The sequence below is a fragment of the Limulus polyphemus genome, unplaced genomic scaffold (assembly GCF_000517525.1).
Source record: "Limulus polyphemus unplaced genomic scaffold, Limulus_polyphemus-2.1.2 Scaffold270, whole genome shotgun sequence".
Lineage (NCBI taxonomy): Eukaryota > Metazoa > Arthropoda > Merostomata > Xiphosura > Limulidae > Limulus > Limulus polyphemus.
Window position 1 is genome coordinate 485,280 of NW_013665880.1, and position 12,774 is coordinate 498,053.

Below are 12,774 nucleotides of genomic sequence, written 5' to 3' on the forward strand. Positions count from 1 at the left end.
CAAGGTAGGAGCCGCCAGTAGATTTACTTGACCACTGAGCCAAAACGAATTCCGCCGGTGATAGGACAGCAAGTGATAACAAGAGACTAGATGCCATCCCCTCCATATAACATGGGCCTCTGAAGAGAAAACCACAAAAAGACTTGGTGAATTGACAATTTACATGGAATATCCAAGTACAATAATTGGACAAGCTATTTCAATTCTCTGGATAGTTCGGCTAATATCTCTTGTTTCCTCCATACCCTTTATCAGAAGTTTTCTCTGTATACTTCCTGCCGGTGCGTCACTCAAAACTTGTCAAATAGAGCAGCTACCAATGCTTGATAGTTGTTACAGCTCTCAGCTGGACAGTTGCTTAATGTCTTTAAAGCTGGTTCTTTTAAGTGAACAGCAAGATGAATAGCTTTTTGCTCATTATTTGATTAGTTCACTTTGGAAATTATTTCGAACTGAGCTTGATATGCCTTCCATGATACCTTTATATCATAGTTTGTTGATTTCTCAATCAGACAATGCTGTTAAATTGCTCAGTTGAATATTGGAACTGAACTTGGTAGTGGTCAGAATAGTCCAGAAAGTTCTTTCAATAACAGATGAAACATCATTAATGGTAATGGCTGTAAACCAAATAAATTCCATTATCCTATATTTTGTAGCAGACAATGTTTTAGGTTGGGATTCTTGGGCAGGTGCGGAAAGAGGTACGGTTGGTTTAATTTTTGTATCGCAAAATTCATTTTTCAGATGTTCTTTTCTACCTCATTGATCTCTTTTGTATTTATTCAATTTTGTCACAATAGCCTTTAGGTTTTTCATTAAGTCTTTTCTTTACTTCTTCCATCTTATTTTTTATTTTTTCTATACATCTTCAAATGATTAATAAATCTTCTCTTCAACCATGTATCAATTTTTTTCTTAATTCTTCTTTAAATATTTCATCTCTTTCTTTTAACTCTTCTCTTAAAATCCTGTCTTTCAATTTTTCGTCTTTTTTTCATTTTTGTCTTTTAATTTTCTGTCTCCTTGTTATCCTTGCCCCTCAGTGGCACAGCGGTATGTCTGCGAACTCACAACACTAAAATCCGGGTTTCGATACCCGTGGTGAGCAGAGCACAGATAGCCCATTGTGTAGCTTTGTGCTTTCTATTGATTTTCAGTCTCTTTCTTCATAGTCTTCGTTTAAATTTCTGTCACTTTCTTCTTGGTCTTATTTTAATTTGCTGTCTCATTCTTCTTTTTTTTTACTGCTCCCTCCCAGTAGTTCAGCAGTAAGACTGAAGCTTTATAATTCTAAAAACCAGGTTTCGATACTCATGGTGTAGCTTTGTGCTTAATAACAACAACAAAAAAAACCATCTTATTTAATTTTTCTGTCTCGTTTCTCTAATTTTTTGTCTTTTTTTGTTGACATTCTTTTAATTGTTTTATGATCTCTAATAACAATTCGATCTCTCTGATTGAATTGTTATGTTGAAATTTCACCAAAGTTCTATTTCAATTCTAATTTCACCAACGTAAGCTCACTTCTGACACCAGGGTTGCAACATGTTCTTTGGTTTGACGAGTTCTTTTAATTTATTTGGGGAAAATAATGTGAAGTTCAATCAAAACAACGACAATAATTTAATTTATTTCTTCCTTAACGTCTGCTACTGGTTACTATAATTTCTGTACAGTTGTCAATCTAAATTCGCAAATAACTTTTTCACTTTCAACAGAAATTTACTTACTAATGGTAATATGACTAACGTAACGTACAAATAAACTTACAATTTCACGGCTAATCGATCGAGTAATGGAATACTTCACTAACTACTCAATTACTGAAAGCATTGAAACTGACTCACTGCACCATTGATTCCCATATTCATCATCTATCCTTTTTTAGATATTTTGTAAAGTCTCTCGATCATTAGCATTTATGAACATTTCAGGTATTCTAGGAGTACTTTTATAAACTTTTTAAATCTAGTGTCGTTATCATGTTAGCAGCTCCCACTTGCAAACAACTAAAATCATTAAAATATTGAAAATATACCTTACGAGAGTATGGTCGTAGAGTCTGTCCACAACACACCATTCTATACCACTAACAATTATTTCTCTATACCTTTCCATTTCTGAATTATTTGCCTGTCACTGGACTTCTGAAGCACCATGCGTACACACAGAGGTATATACTGTTATACAGTGTTGGAATTAGTAATGAAAGTGGATATCAAATGCAAATGCTATGGGATTGCTTTCCTCTATATAGTATGAAAATGAGCTGAAATCCAACTAGTAAGACAGTGCCATACCTATAAAAGTACAAACAGACATAGCATTTTATGCAATGGAATGGTTAATGGACTCTTGGCTCCAATGATAGAAATGGCACATGAAAAGTGAATAAATCATTGTTTTAATTGATGAAGTTCGCTTCACGCAACAAACGAACGCAAAATTTCATGATTAAAAAGAAGATGTATAGAAATTCTGAAGAGTATATGTGTGAAAGTAGTTCTGTTAATATTAGATATGGTCAAGGTAGAAAATCCAAAATTTTCAAAAGTAATGTTAAATAACTCAGGGTATGCCTTTTACATGCAGTGACGGACTAGGAGTGCAAATTGGCTCTAGTATTTTAATGCACACCTGCCCACTTTGAGGTTGTGGTGCCTATACTCATTATCACAGAAGAATGCAGAATTTGCGAAAATAAAGAAAATCTATGAACTGTACTGATTGAATTCGTTTTAAATAATTTTGTGTAAGCACCAGTGTCACTTCTGAATATACTCACTATTATATTCTTACATTATTTTCTGATGCTAATCTCTTCAGCTTGTTCCACTGCAATACTACATTGAATGATTTACATCGTGAATTTTCCACTGTGACTCTATCGTCAATCTTGAGCAATCATTTGATGAATTTTTCCAGTGCCAATTTCTGAAATCCATGATCTCTTATGTCAGAAAGGTTTCTATGGTCCAGCCAAGCAAGGTTGGTGTAGAGTATCCTACTGGAGAGAAAATGGCGAAACATGCCCTGTGTCGAGGATTACGTTGTGGACTTGAATCTTTTAGTTGTAACAGTATTAGATATTTGTCCATCATAAGCGGACTCGCCTGCCATGGTTTTCTTCTCCTCTACCCTCTTTTCAGGCTTAGTCGACTGTGCCATCTTGTCGTTTTCCCACTCTACAAAATTATCTGTAAGGTTCTTAACAACATCAAAATATCTATCAAGCATTTTGAACTCCTCCTTTGTTCTAGTCACTATCTGATGAGTTTTTAAGAGCTCCGTTTTACTAGTTTGACAGTTTTGAAGTCGATTCAAATATGCGCATGAAAATATAAATTGTGACAGCTATCTCATATTTAAGTACCGATTTTTTTTATAAGCTTTCATCTTTAAGCGCACATTAGATTAGATCTCCAATTGTTTTGAATCCTTGCTAATGTGACAATAATGTCAACGTATAAATCATAATTTGGTTTTGAAAATAAACCATATCTTTTTCTCAATGCTATATCTTTAGAACACCAGCGAGTTTCGACGATCATAGAAAGTCTTCGATGGTGAATATCCTGACTAACATTTTCCCAAATACTTTTCTGTTGCCACGACTCCCAGTTAAATACTGTGATGTCATTCATCAAACTGAATAGCGATGCACTTGCAATGATAACCTCTGTAGTAACTGCTAGTACTAATTTCAGTACATGTGCATATCACCAGATATGAATTTGGCCAGGGACTCTATCGGAAGCCATGCAGTGAAGCCTTTATATCGTCCTGGCATATATGCTGTTTCATTATATGTCAGTTTTGTAGGTCTCGAGAATCCTTATTAGTTATTGAAACAAGTCCTGGTCAGCTGAACATCCCAGCCTCTCTCAACTTATTTGCAACAGTCTCCTGAATAAGCTGTCGATAACAGTATTAATCATTGTTTTGGTGAGCAAAGTTATGAGTGATCCTCTTCTCTTTCCTTCCAGCGAATGCAACTTCTTGCTTTTTTAGTGTTTTTGCAGACAAACACAGTACTTACTAAGAATAGAACAAATATAAAAAAATGGTCATGACCTTCTGATTTGTTCCCCCATAGCTGAGTGTGCACTTTCCTATCACTCTTACAATTTCTTTCACTCACTCCAGAACTTTCCGCCTTTTTTGTATTTGTTCTTAGCGTACAGACTTTTGACTATGAAATAGTAACTTATCGTTAATTTTGCTGCTATCATTCAAAAAGTAAGCTTCTGTATGCCCTCTGTGCCTGACATTTTTCATGTTATTCGATCCTCTGACGAATATGCCACCAGTGTTTCATTCAATAAACAGATTTGTTACAGAAGTCTTAATAAATGCCAGGCAGACTGAGAAAAATGCATTTTGTTCTGCGCAGTAGGTCAATTCTATCCTTGCAAAGAAATTTTATAGGATCACTTATCTTTTCTTTTGGGAGATAATTTTAAAAAATAACTGATGAGCATTAGGATGCAAAGCAGTTGAAGGTATATTTTGTGCAAAACTACTTGAGGGCTATCTGCGCTATGCGTTTATAATTTTGAAGTGATAGACCAGTCAACACCACCAACTTCTGGGCTACTCTAACTGAATAAGAAGATATGATCACTATTATAATGTACTCACTGCTCGAAAATGTGGAGCGCAGTTTTATATTTATTTATTTTTGTGGTAGTGCAGTGCAAACCGTGGAACTTCAGAGTCATAGTCCGGTGCACTAGCATTGTCCATATTTGTGAATGTTTTATGGTGTGATAATTAGTTAACTTGTTGGTGCCTTGTTTTGCTTGAATGATTTCTTGCCATATAGTAAATTGAACCAACATCCTAGCTATACCATGATTAGGTTAAAATTAGAAAAGAGCCCCTTCTAGCATGGGTATGTACTACAATCTTTGTATTTAACATTTCTGAGAGCAAAGGCTACTCAGTTCGTTCGCCCTGCTTTTAAGTATTTTGTTTTACATATGTTGGATGTATAAGGCTGTTTAATGTGGGTGTTATCATTTAATTTATTTTGTGAGTTAATATTTAATGATTGTTTAGTTTCATAACAAGTGTGTTAAAAATTAATCATTTTAAAGGCGATAGTTATGTCAAGTTTGGTTGCGTAATTCGGTAAGAGTCGTACATTCTGTGTGTGTGGTTCAATTGTTGACGCCAAGTTACTCGAACCTTCAGTAGTATTATTACTTTAAAGCATTGCTCGCGTAGTTTACAGAAAGTTCGATGCCTCAGTTGGGCAACATATAAATATAGGCGACCAAGCCAGCACAAGTGAATTGAAGTAAAGTGAAGTGAAAAAAAGTTCAGTTCAGTCAGAAAATTAGTTAGGGAAAGAAAGCGTGAAGTTAGCCAGTGTGTGAGTGATTAGCCATAACAACCAATATTTTAAAGTGAGTTTCACAATTTAACAGAGATAAGGAGAATATTGTTACGTCTCTGTTCGTTTGTTAATTTTCCGTAAAAATTCTTTCCGAAGAAACTTTAGCGATACAAGTTCTTTCTTAAATAAAACTAGTTGATTCTTTCTCAATACAACTTTGCAATACACTTAATTTCCACAGTCATGCTATAACTTAACCAAATGCTATAATTCACAACGAATGATTCACGCGCATGACGCAATTGTCCGTCTCTGTCTCTGTCTGCAATTCAATTCCATTGTTGCCGTCACTTCTTGGCGGTCTTATATACAAGAATACCGCACATCTAGTAAACACTCGAGGCTTCACGAATGGACATGAATTTTCTAGAAGCTCATGACGTGTTACTAGCGTCATATGACTTCCGCTGTCGTAACAATACTTTTCCTTGTCAAAGGGTGTTCTCTAGTAATTGAACCCGTATCCGTGGACTTTACGAAAATGTGACAATTATTTGAAGTTCAGGATATAACTGTTGTAACGCACAGGGTAGCGTAAGTGAATTATTCACTGATACTATTGTGATAAGAGTAGAGAAAAATAATTTGTTTTATCAATTGGATTCTAAGTTAATTGAATCAGCCTAAGTGGATATTTGACAAGAAAAGATAATTATTTAGAGTTTGAGATACTGTGATATCCATAGTATAAATAATTTTTGTACTTAGTTTGACTTATTATTTTATAACTTTTTTATTTAGTTTTGACTTATTATTTTATAACCAGTAGAGTTTGTGCTGTCCGTTTATTGTCGAATTTATCGCCAAAAAGTCACAGACACCTACTGTAGAAGAATCCTTAGCCCACATATACATAAAACCCTGACAACATGAGTTTTTTAACGTAGTGAGTTGTTTGAGGTCTTTGCTATTTGATGAATTTACATAGAAAACTGTACGCAACTATTCCGTATTTGATGGCTAGTTCGGGCCTGCTTACATGATACACAAAAATCCACTAAAGATCTACAGTGAAATATGGTAAGTGGCCACTAAAAGTGTGGGCAACATGTCAACTAATGGTGTTGGAGGTGTACAAAAAAATTGATGACGTCCTGGCTACCTACAGTTAAAAGCATATTTTTATCTACCACGTAATTCCCTCAGGAATAAATTATTGGGCAGTCAATCAGATTTTAGAAAGGCAGTGATTTAAAGCAAACATGTGGTTTCATGATTCATGGAAAGAAAAAGAGGCTGATGAGATTCGTAATCATGGATTGACTTGCACAAAGTTCTGAAATGAATGTTATTAAGACTGTATAGACTTATGTGAAAATTGAGCAGATCAAATAGCAACCAAATAACTTGACTGAATTGTGAGGAATAATTCAAGAAATTTGGAACAATATTTTACAATGATACCATACTTTGACAAACTTATGATAGAATGGAAAAAAGATGTACTGCTCTGTTTCAACAATTAATACGAAATACTACTGTTTTCTACAAGTTATTTACTTTTGTATTTTGTGTGATAATGTTTTGTACTAATGGTCATTTGAGCATTTATCTGCAATTACTCATTGTTTTTGATCTTGTGTGTGTAGATATATATATATATATAATAGAAAACAATATCTCCAATCCGAACCCCCCCCCACCACACACACACACACACCCCACCCCCACCCAGTGGCACAGCAGTATGCCTACGGACTTACAACGCTATAAACCTGGTTTCGATGCCCGTGGTGGACGGAACACAGATTGCTCATTGTGTAGCTTTGTGCTTAACTACAAACAAACAAATCTCCAATTGATTCATAAACTGTCGTTTTTTATCGTCATTTTCATCAGAAGAGGAACAATACTTAACAATATGTAAACAGTCATAAGATATTCTGAATTGGGCAACATTTGAATTTTCGAATTTATTTAGTTTGTTTCTAAAATTTACCTTACTATACATTTATATATTATGTTGATTTTCCGTTATTATGAATGATAAAAAATAAAAAAAATGTGTAAAAAATAAAGAAATCACAAGCATATTAAAAAAACTATTCTTTTTATTTCTCTGAATAATAGTCTGCAAAATCAACTTTGTTGCTTTGCTCTTGGCTTAGAGTTAAAAAAAAAGAACGTATTGAATATATTTCATTGGTATTTTTTGTGTTTATATTTTAATATGTCAAATATTATGTTGATATGTAAAGTTGAATTTGAATAAGTTCCATATCACTACAGGTATAATAATATATTTACCTGGAGAGTGTTTTAAACTTCATTTGTGATCTACGTGGTTAGGCCTAGACTTTCATCTAATCTATTCCTACGAATTTTATCGGTATCACGTCAGAGTACAGACAAGCTACAGTTATGTTTTTTTTTTTTCAATTTTCAGTAATAACCTTGTTTACGAACTCAGGAGACATTAACTGAAGAGTAACAACATTAAAGATTTGGGTTAATGTGCAGAATAGAATTAATTGATTAAGCCACTAAATCAATGAAATTTATCGATTTTGTTTTCTCGAACGGTAAACCCAGTTTTGTCATTTTATTCATTTTTAGTAACATCTCACAATGTTCAATAAAATTTTCTATTATAATCTGAGCCTTTATGGGGTAAGACAAAATGGTTTATGATCTTAATCATTTTTTATTTTATTGAATGTAATGTTGAGTTGAAGTGTAATTTAACTTGGTTTCATTAAGAGCAGTTGTTCAACTTTAAGAAAGAATATTAATTTATAGACCTGTTGGCTGCATACCAAAAATGATTTACTTTTTACGTGGAATACGTTTATCTGGTAGTATTTATGGACGTAAGATTATTCATCAAAGTGTACAAACTTCAGAACACAACTGGATGAGATGCTCCACAAGTACCATTTATGCACTGTCTTCTTTTCCTGGAAGAGCTGCTGTTGCAGTCATCAGGGTATCTGGACCTCAGGTTATCATGGTGTTGAAAAGTCTTGCAAGGTTCAAAAACATTCCAGAACCTCGTAAGTTGTTTTTAAAAAAAATTTTTGATCCAGTTAATAATAAAATGCTTGATCGAGGTTTAGTCGTGTGGTTTTCGAAACCAAAAAGTTTCACAGGAGAAGACTGTTGTGAGCTACACATTCATAGTGGAACAGCTGTAATTATGTCTGTGCTCCAAGCTTTAGGTAAACTTCCTAAAACTAGGCCTGCTGAGCCTGGTGAGTTCACAAAAAGAGCATTTTTAAATGGTAAGTTAGATCTAACTGAAGTTGAAGGTATAGCAGACCTTCTAAATGCAGAAACAGAGGCTCAACAGCAACAAGCTCTTTCACAGATGGAGGGTTGCTTATATAATTTGTATTCTGGTTGGAAAGAGAGGTTAAAGATATGCTTAGCTCATGTTGAAGCATTCATTGATTTTAGTGAGGATGAAAACATTGAAGATGGTATATTGGATCTAACATTAAAATCTGTACAGTCTGTGTTCAATGAAATTGAAAACCATCTCGCAGATAATAGACGTGGAGAGCGTTTGCGTAGCGGTGTTAAGGTGGTTATTGTAGGAGAGCCTAATGTTGGGAAAAGTAGCCTTTTAAATTTAATTTGCCAAAGAGAAGTAGCCATTGTATCACCACTTTCAGGAACAACTCGTGATGTCATTGAAGCAGCATTAAACATTGGTGGTTATCCCGTATTGGTTTGTGACACAGCTGGCCTTCAGGAAACTGAGGATTTAGTTGAACAAGAAGGTGTAAAAAGAGCTTTTCAAAGATTGCAACAAGCTGATTTAATCATATATGTAAAGCATTGTTTGGAGTTCATAGAACAGAAAAATATAGGTGAACTTGTAAACAATATATATAAACCAACATTTTTATCTGCAGTTGATGCAAATAATGTTGATAGTCAAAAGAACTTAAGAAGTGAGGATGCAGAACTTTTGAAGAATTCAGAAGTAATTGTAGTAATAAACAAGTCTGATCTTTTACCAGAAGAGATAATAAAGGAAAACCTGAAGCAAAAACTTGAAAAAGAATGCATTTCATGTAGTTTAATTTCTTGTAAGACAGAGTATGGTTTAAATAGTTTTCTTAGTCTTCTTCAAAACAAAATTAAAAAACTTTGTTGTGATTCTAGAACTTTCAAACCATCTCTTACTCAGGACCGCCATCGCTTCCATTTGGTTAAGTGTCAGAAATATCTAAAAGAGTATATATTTGAAGAGGAGACTGATATAGCAATAAAAGCTGAAAAGTTAAGAAAAGGTTTGATAGAGTTAGGCATGATTACAGGTCATGTTTGTACTGAAGAAGTTTTGGATGTTATTTTTAAAGATTTTTGTATTGGAAAATAGGAAGCTTTTTATTAGCAGTAACGAATTAAATGTGCAAAAATAAAGGAATGACAATGTTTATAAAGTTTAGAGGTACTTCTTCTAATCTTCAGTTTCAAAATTATTATCAAACACATTTATCCACAAAATTGTTTAACAGTCAAATATACTACATTGATTTTGTGGAAAAGAGAAAATAATTTAGGCATTGTTAATATATAGCCTTAAGAGCCTTGTAATTAGTATTTAGCTGTGGTGGTGAAAATGGAAAAGATATTATCATTTCTATTTAAATAGATTGTAGCCTTTTGAAGTAGTTTGTGCAGTTTTGTTCCTGTTAGTAGAGGAAAGATATCGGTGTGTTATAAAGTGTACAAAGGTGGGCTACTTAAACCATGCAAGCTGTGAGAAAAAAATGTAGTGTTTGAGAATATTTTGAAATATAAAAGAATTAAAATGACAAGACTATATCATTGAACCATCCCTCATTAAAACAAGAATACCAAAACACTAATTTAAGAGCCTTCTATTTTAATTCGAAATTGTAAACAAACTTAACGTCAATATATTTAATCAATAAAATGCTGAAATAATTCAAACAAAACAAACCCTTAATGTTCAAGTTTGTATTTCTAAGGTCTTTATTCCACGACTGACACATATAATAAGAGGATTATCCAACCCTTTAACTATTTGAAGTGCCTGAATCAAGTTTCTTTTCGTTCTATGCCTTGAAGAAAGTAAATCCACAAAGTTTCACAGTAGAAATTACTTTAAATTATACAAAGGAAAGTCTGTGCACTCTTTCCAACATGCTGTAGAAAAGGAGACAAAAACTGCAAACAGTGTTCCAAATTAGGCTTCATCAAAGTTTTGCACAAGGCTGTAATAACCATCTTTTTCTTTCTAAGTCATTCAAATAGAACCAATAACTCTGGTCTTTTCAACAATAAAAATAAAAACTTTTTTATAATTTTTTCTTTGTTTTGTACAACAACAATGCCTCTCATTTCTACATTTCCTAACCCCAAATTTATAGTTCTCAATAATAAAAGTTTTCTTCCACATTATAGAATCTGTATACTGTGATTATTAAAATTGTTTTGGAAACATTCTCAACAGAATTAGCTCTTCCTAGTATATGCATCAGAGAATCTGGAATTAATGCTGGCTAAAATGCCTTTCAAATTTATAACATAAGTAATTTAGGTCCCAAAACAGACTTAAGAGGTACCCCAGAAAATGCATATTGATTATTACTATTTGTATTATTCTTCAGAAAATCAATTTTCAATATACTTCTTGAATTTTAAACCAATATTATGAGTATCTGACTTATTAATCTTTTGTGAGACATGTTATGAAAGCCTTTTTTGAAGGTCAAGCCACATCATCTAAAAAGATGGCAGCTGAATCAAAACATACCAACTTTTAATACCAGCTTTCCAGATGCTCTTTAAGTATTTTGGAAAGATTCCCTTACTAATAACAGAAATTAGACAAAAATGGGGATTCTCAAACTGAAGGGTAAATGTGGTTTCAGGGGTACTATAGTTCATGAAAAAAATATTCACTTCTAAATGATCATGACATCTAAAAAGGAATGGTTTAACAGCAAAAGGTGGTGATTGTAAGGAGCCCAAAAGAGACAGTAGTAACCTAAATGAGAGTAAATTACATTATTCAAAATCTCTTAAATGATAAATGATGTACTTGCTTTGATTTTTACTACAGTAGATGGAAGCATAAAACCCTTATTTTAAGCCTAGAAATGTTCATAAATCCTCATAACTTGAACTGTATCTTTTTTTTCACTTCATTTTTATGTTTATAACTCTCCATTTTAGCATCTTCCATGTTATGAATTCAGAAACAAATGTCCCTATTGATAACACAAAGTGTTTATTCTCAGAATTACAACAAAATTATATGTTCTATATTATGAGAGAAGTCATCATTACAAGCATAATTCTTCCCATTGTGCATTATCATTGGTACCACTTTAATGTTGTCTTTATCACCATCTTGTAGGTGAAATTTTTGTTTTTATAAGCTAGGCACATTTAATTTATTAGAAGTTTAATTTTTGTATTTATCCATGCAAGAAATAATTTTTAGTTGGAACTTAAACATTTGGTAAGAATACAGACATTCCTTCTGATTATTTTTATTGAACCAAGAAAAACGTTCCAAGCTTCAGTAACGTTCACCCCATTAGGATTAGCCACCCAATTTTTTCTACAGTTTTTGACTGAGGCAATTACCCTAAGATTAAAGTATTTCATAATAGTAAAACTGTAGCCCTGTTTGTTTTGGCATTATAACTTAACATAGTCCTTTAAGTATCAACAATCTTACTGAAGAACTATACAAAACGTTGATAAGGAACCCCCCCCACTCTTCCAGAAATGTCTCCCAGTGGCACAGCGGTATGTCTGCGGACTTACAATGCTAGAAATCGGGTTTCGATACCCGTGGTGGGCAGAGCACAGATACCCCATTGTGTAGCTTTGTGCATAAATTCAAACAAACAAACAAACTTTCAGAAACCTCAAATTCACTCTCCCATTTATTTCGAACCACGTGATATTATGTATCTCAAATGCTTTCAGCTCAATTGTAAAAGGAAAACCCTCTCATCCTGTTTTATTCAACCACTTTCAAAGAAACACTTTAAAATTGGCTGAAATATATCTTCATAATGTTAAATTAAACAAGATTCAATGAAACCAGTTATATCTACCATGCATATTCAAGAAGCTTATTACAAAGATTTCTGTCATTGCACTGTATAAAAGAAAATAAGTTTATATTCTACAACCTTATTAGTATTAATTAATGATATATTAACTAATTTATCCTTTAATATCTGAGATCCATGGTACAGTTTTTCACCGTCTAAGGATTTCCTTTATTGCTATTTAATGTTAGTTTAAACAACCTAATAAAGTAATTTATAGCTTCCCTAAACATTTTCTTAACCAGCTTAGTTGGAGGCTATCACTTGCACCCACCCAAACTAAAACCTATCCTACAAATCCAACCAGCTTAACAGTTTATTCAG

At 33.2% G+C, this 12,774-nt stretch overlaps 1 protein-coding gene across 1 annotated transcript; it reads left to right on the top strand.

Annotated features, from left to right (window-relative positions):
- The first annotated feature begins 7,524 nt into the window (after nt 1–7,524).
- LOC106456902 (tRNA modification GTPase GTPBP3, mitochondrial-like) lies at nt 7,525–10,635 on the top strand. The gene has a single exon (XM_013916274.2). The coding sequence runs from the start codon at nt 8,166–8,168 to the stop codon at nt 9,729–9,731; it is 1,566 nt and encodes a 521-aa protein (XP_013771728.2). The 5' UTR covers nt 7,525–8,165; the 3' UTR covers nt 9,732–10,635.
- The last annotated feature ends 2,139 nt before the right edge of the window (nt 10,636–12,774 follow it).

What these genes read in the sequence shown, in the direction of transcription:
- LOC106456902 (XM_013916274.2), top strand. Translation starts at nt 8,166, where the DNA reads ATGATTTACTTTTTACGTGGAATACGTTTATCTGGTAGTATTTATGGA.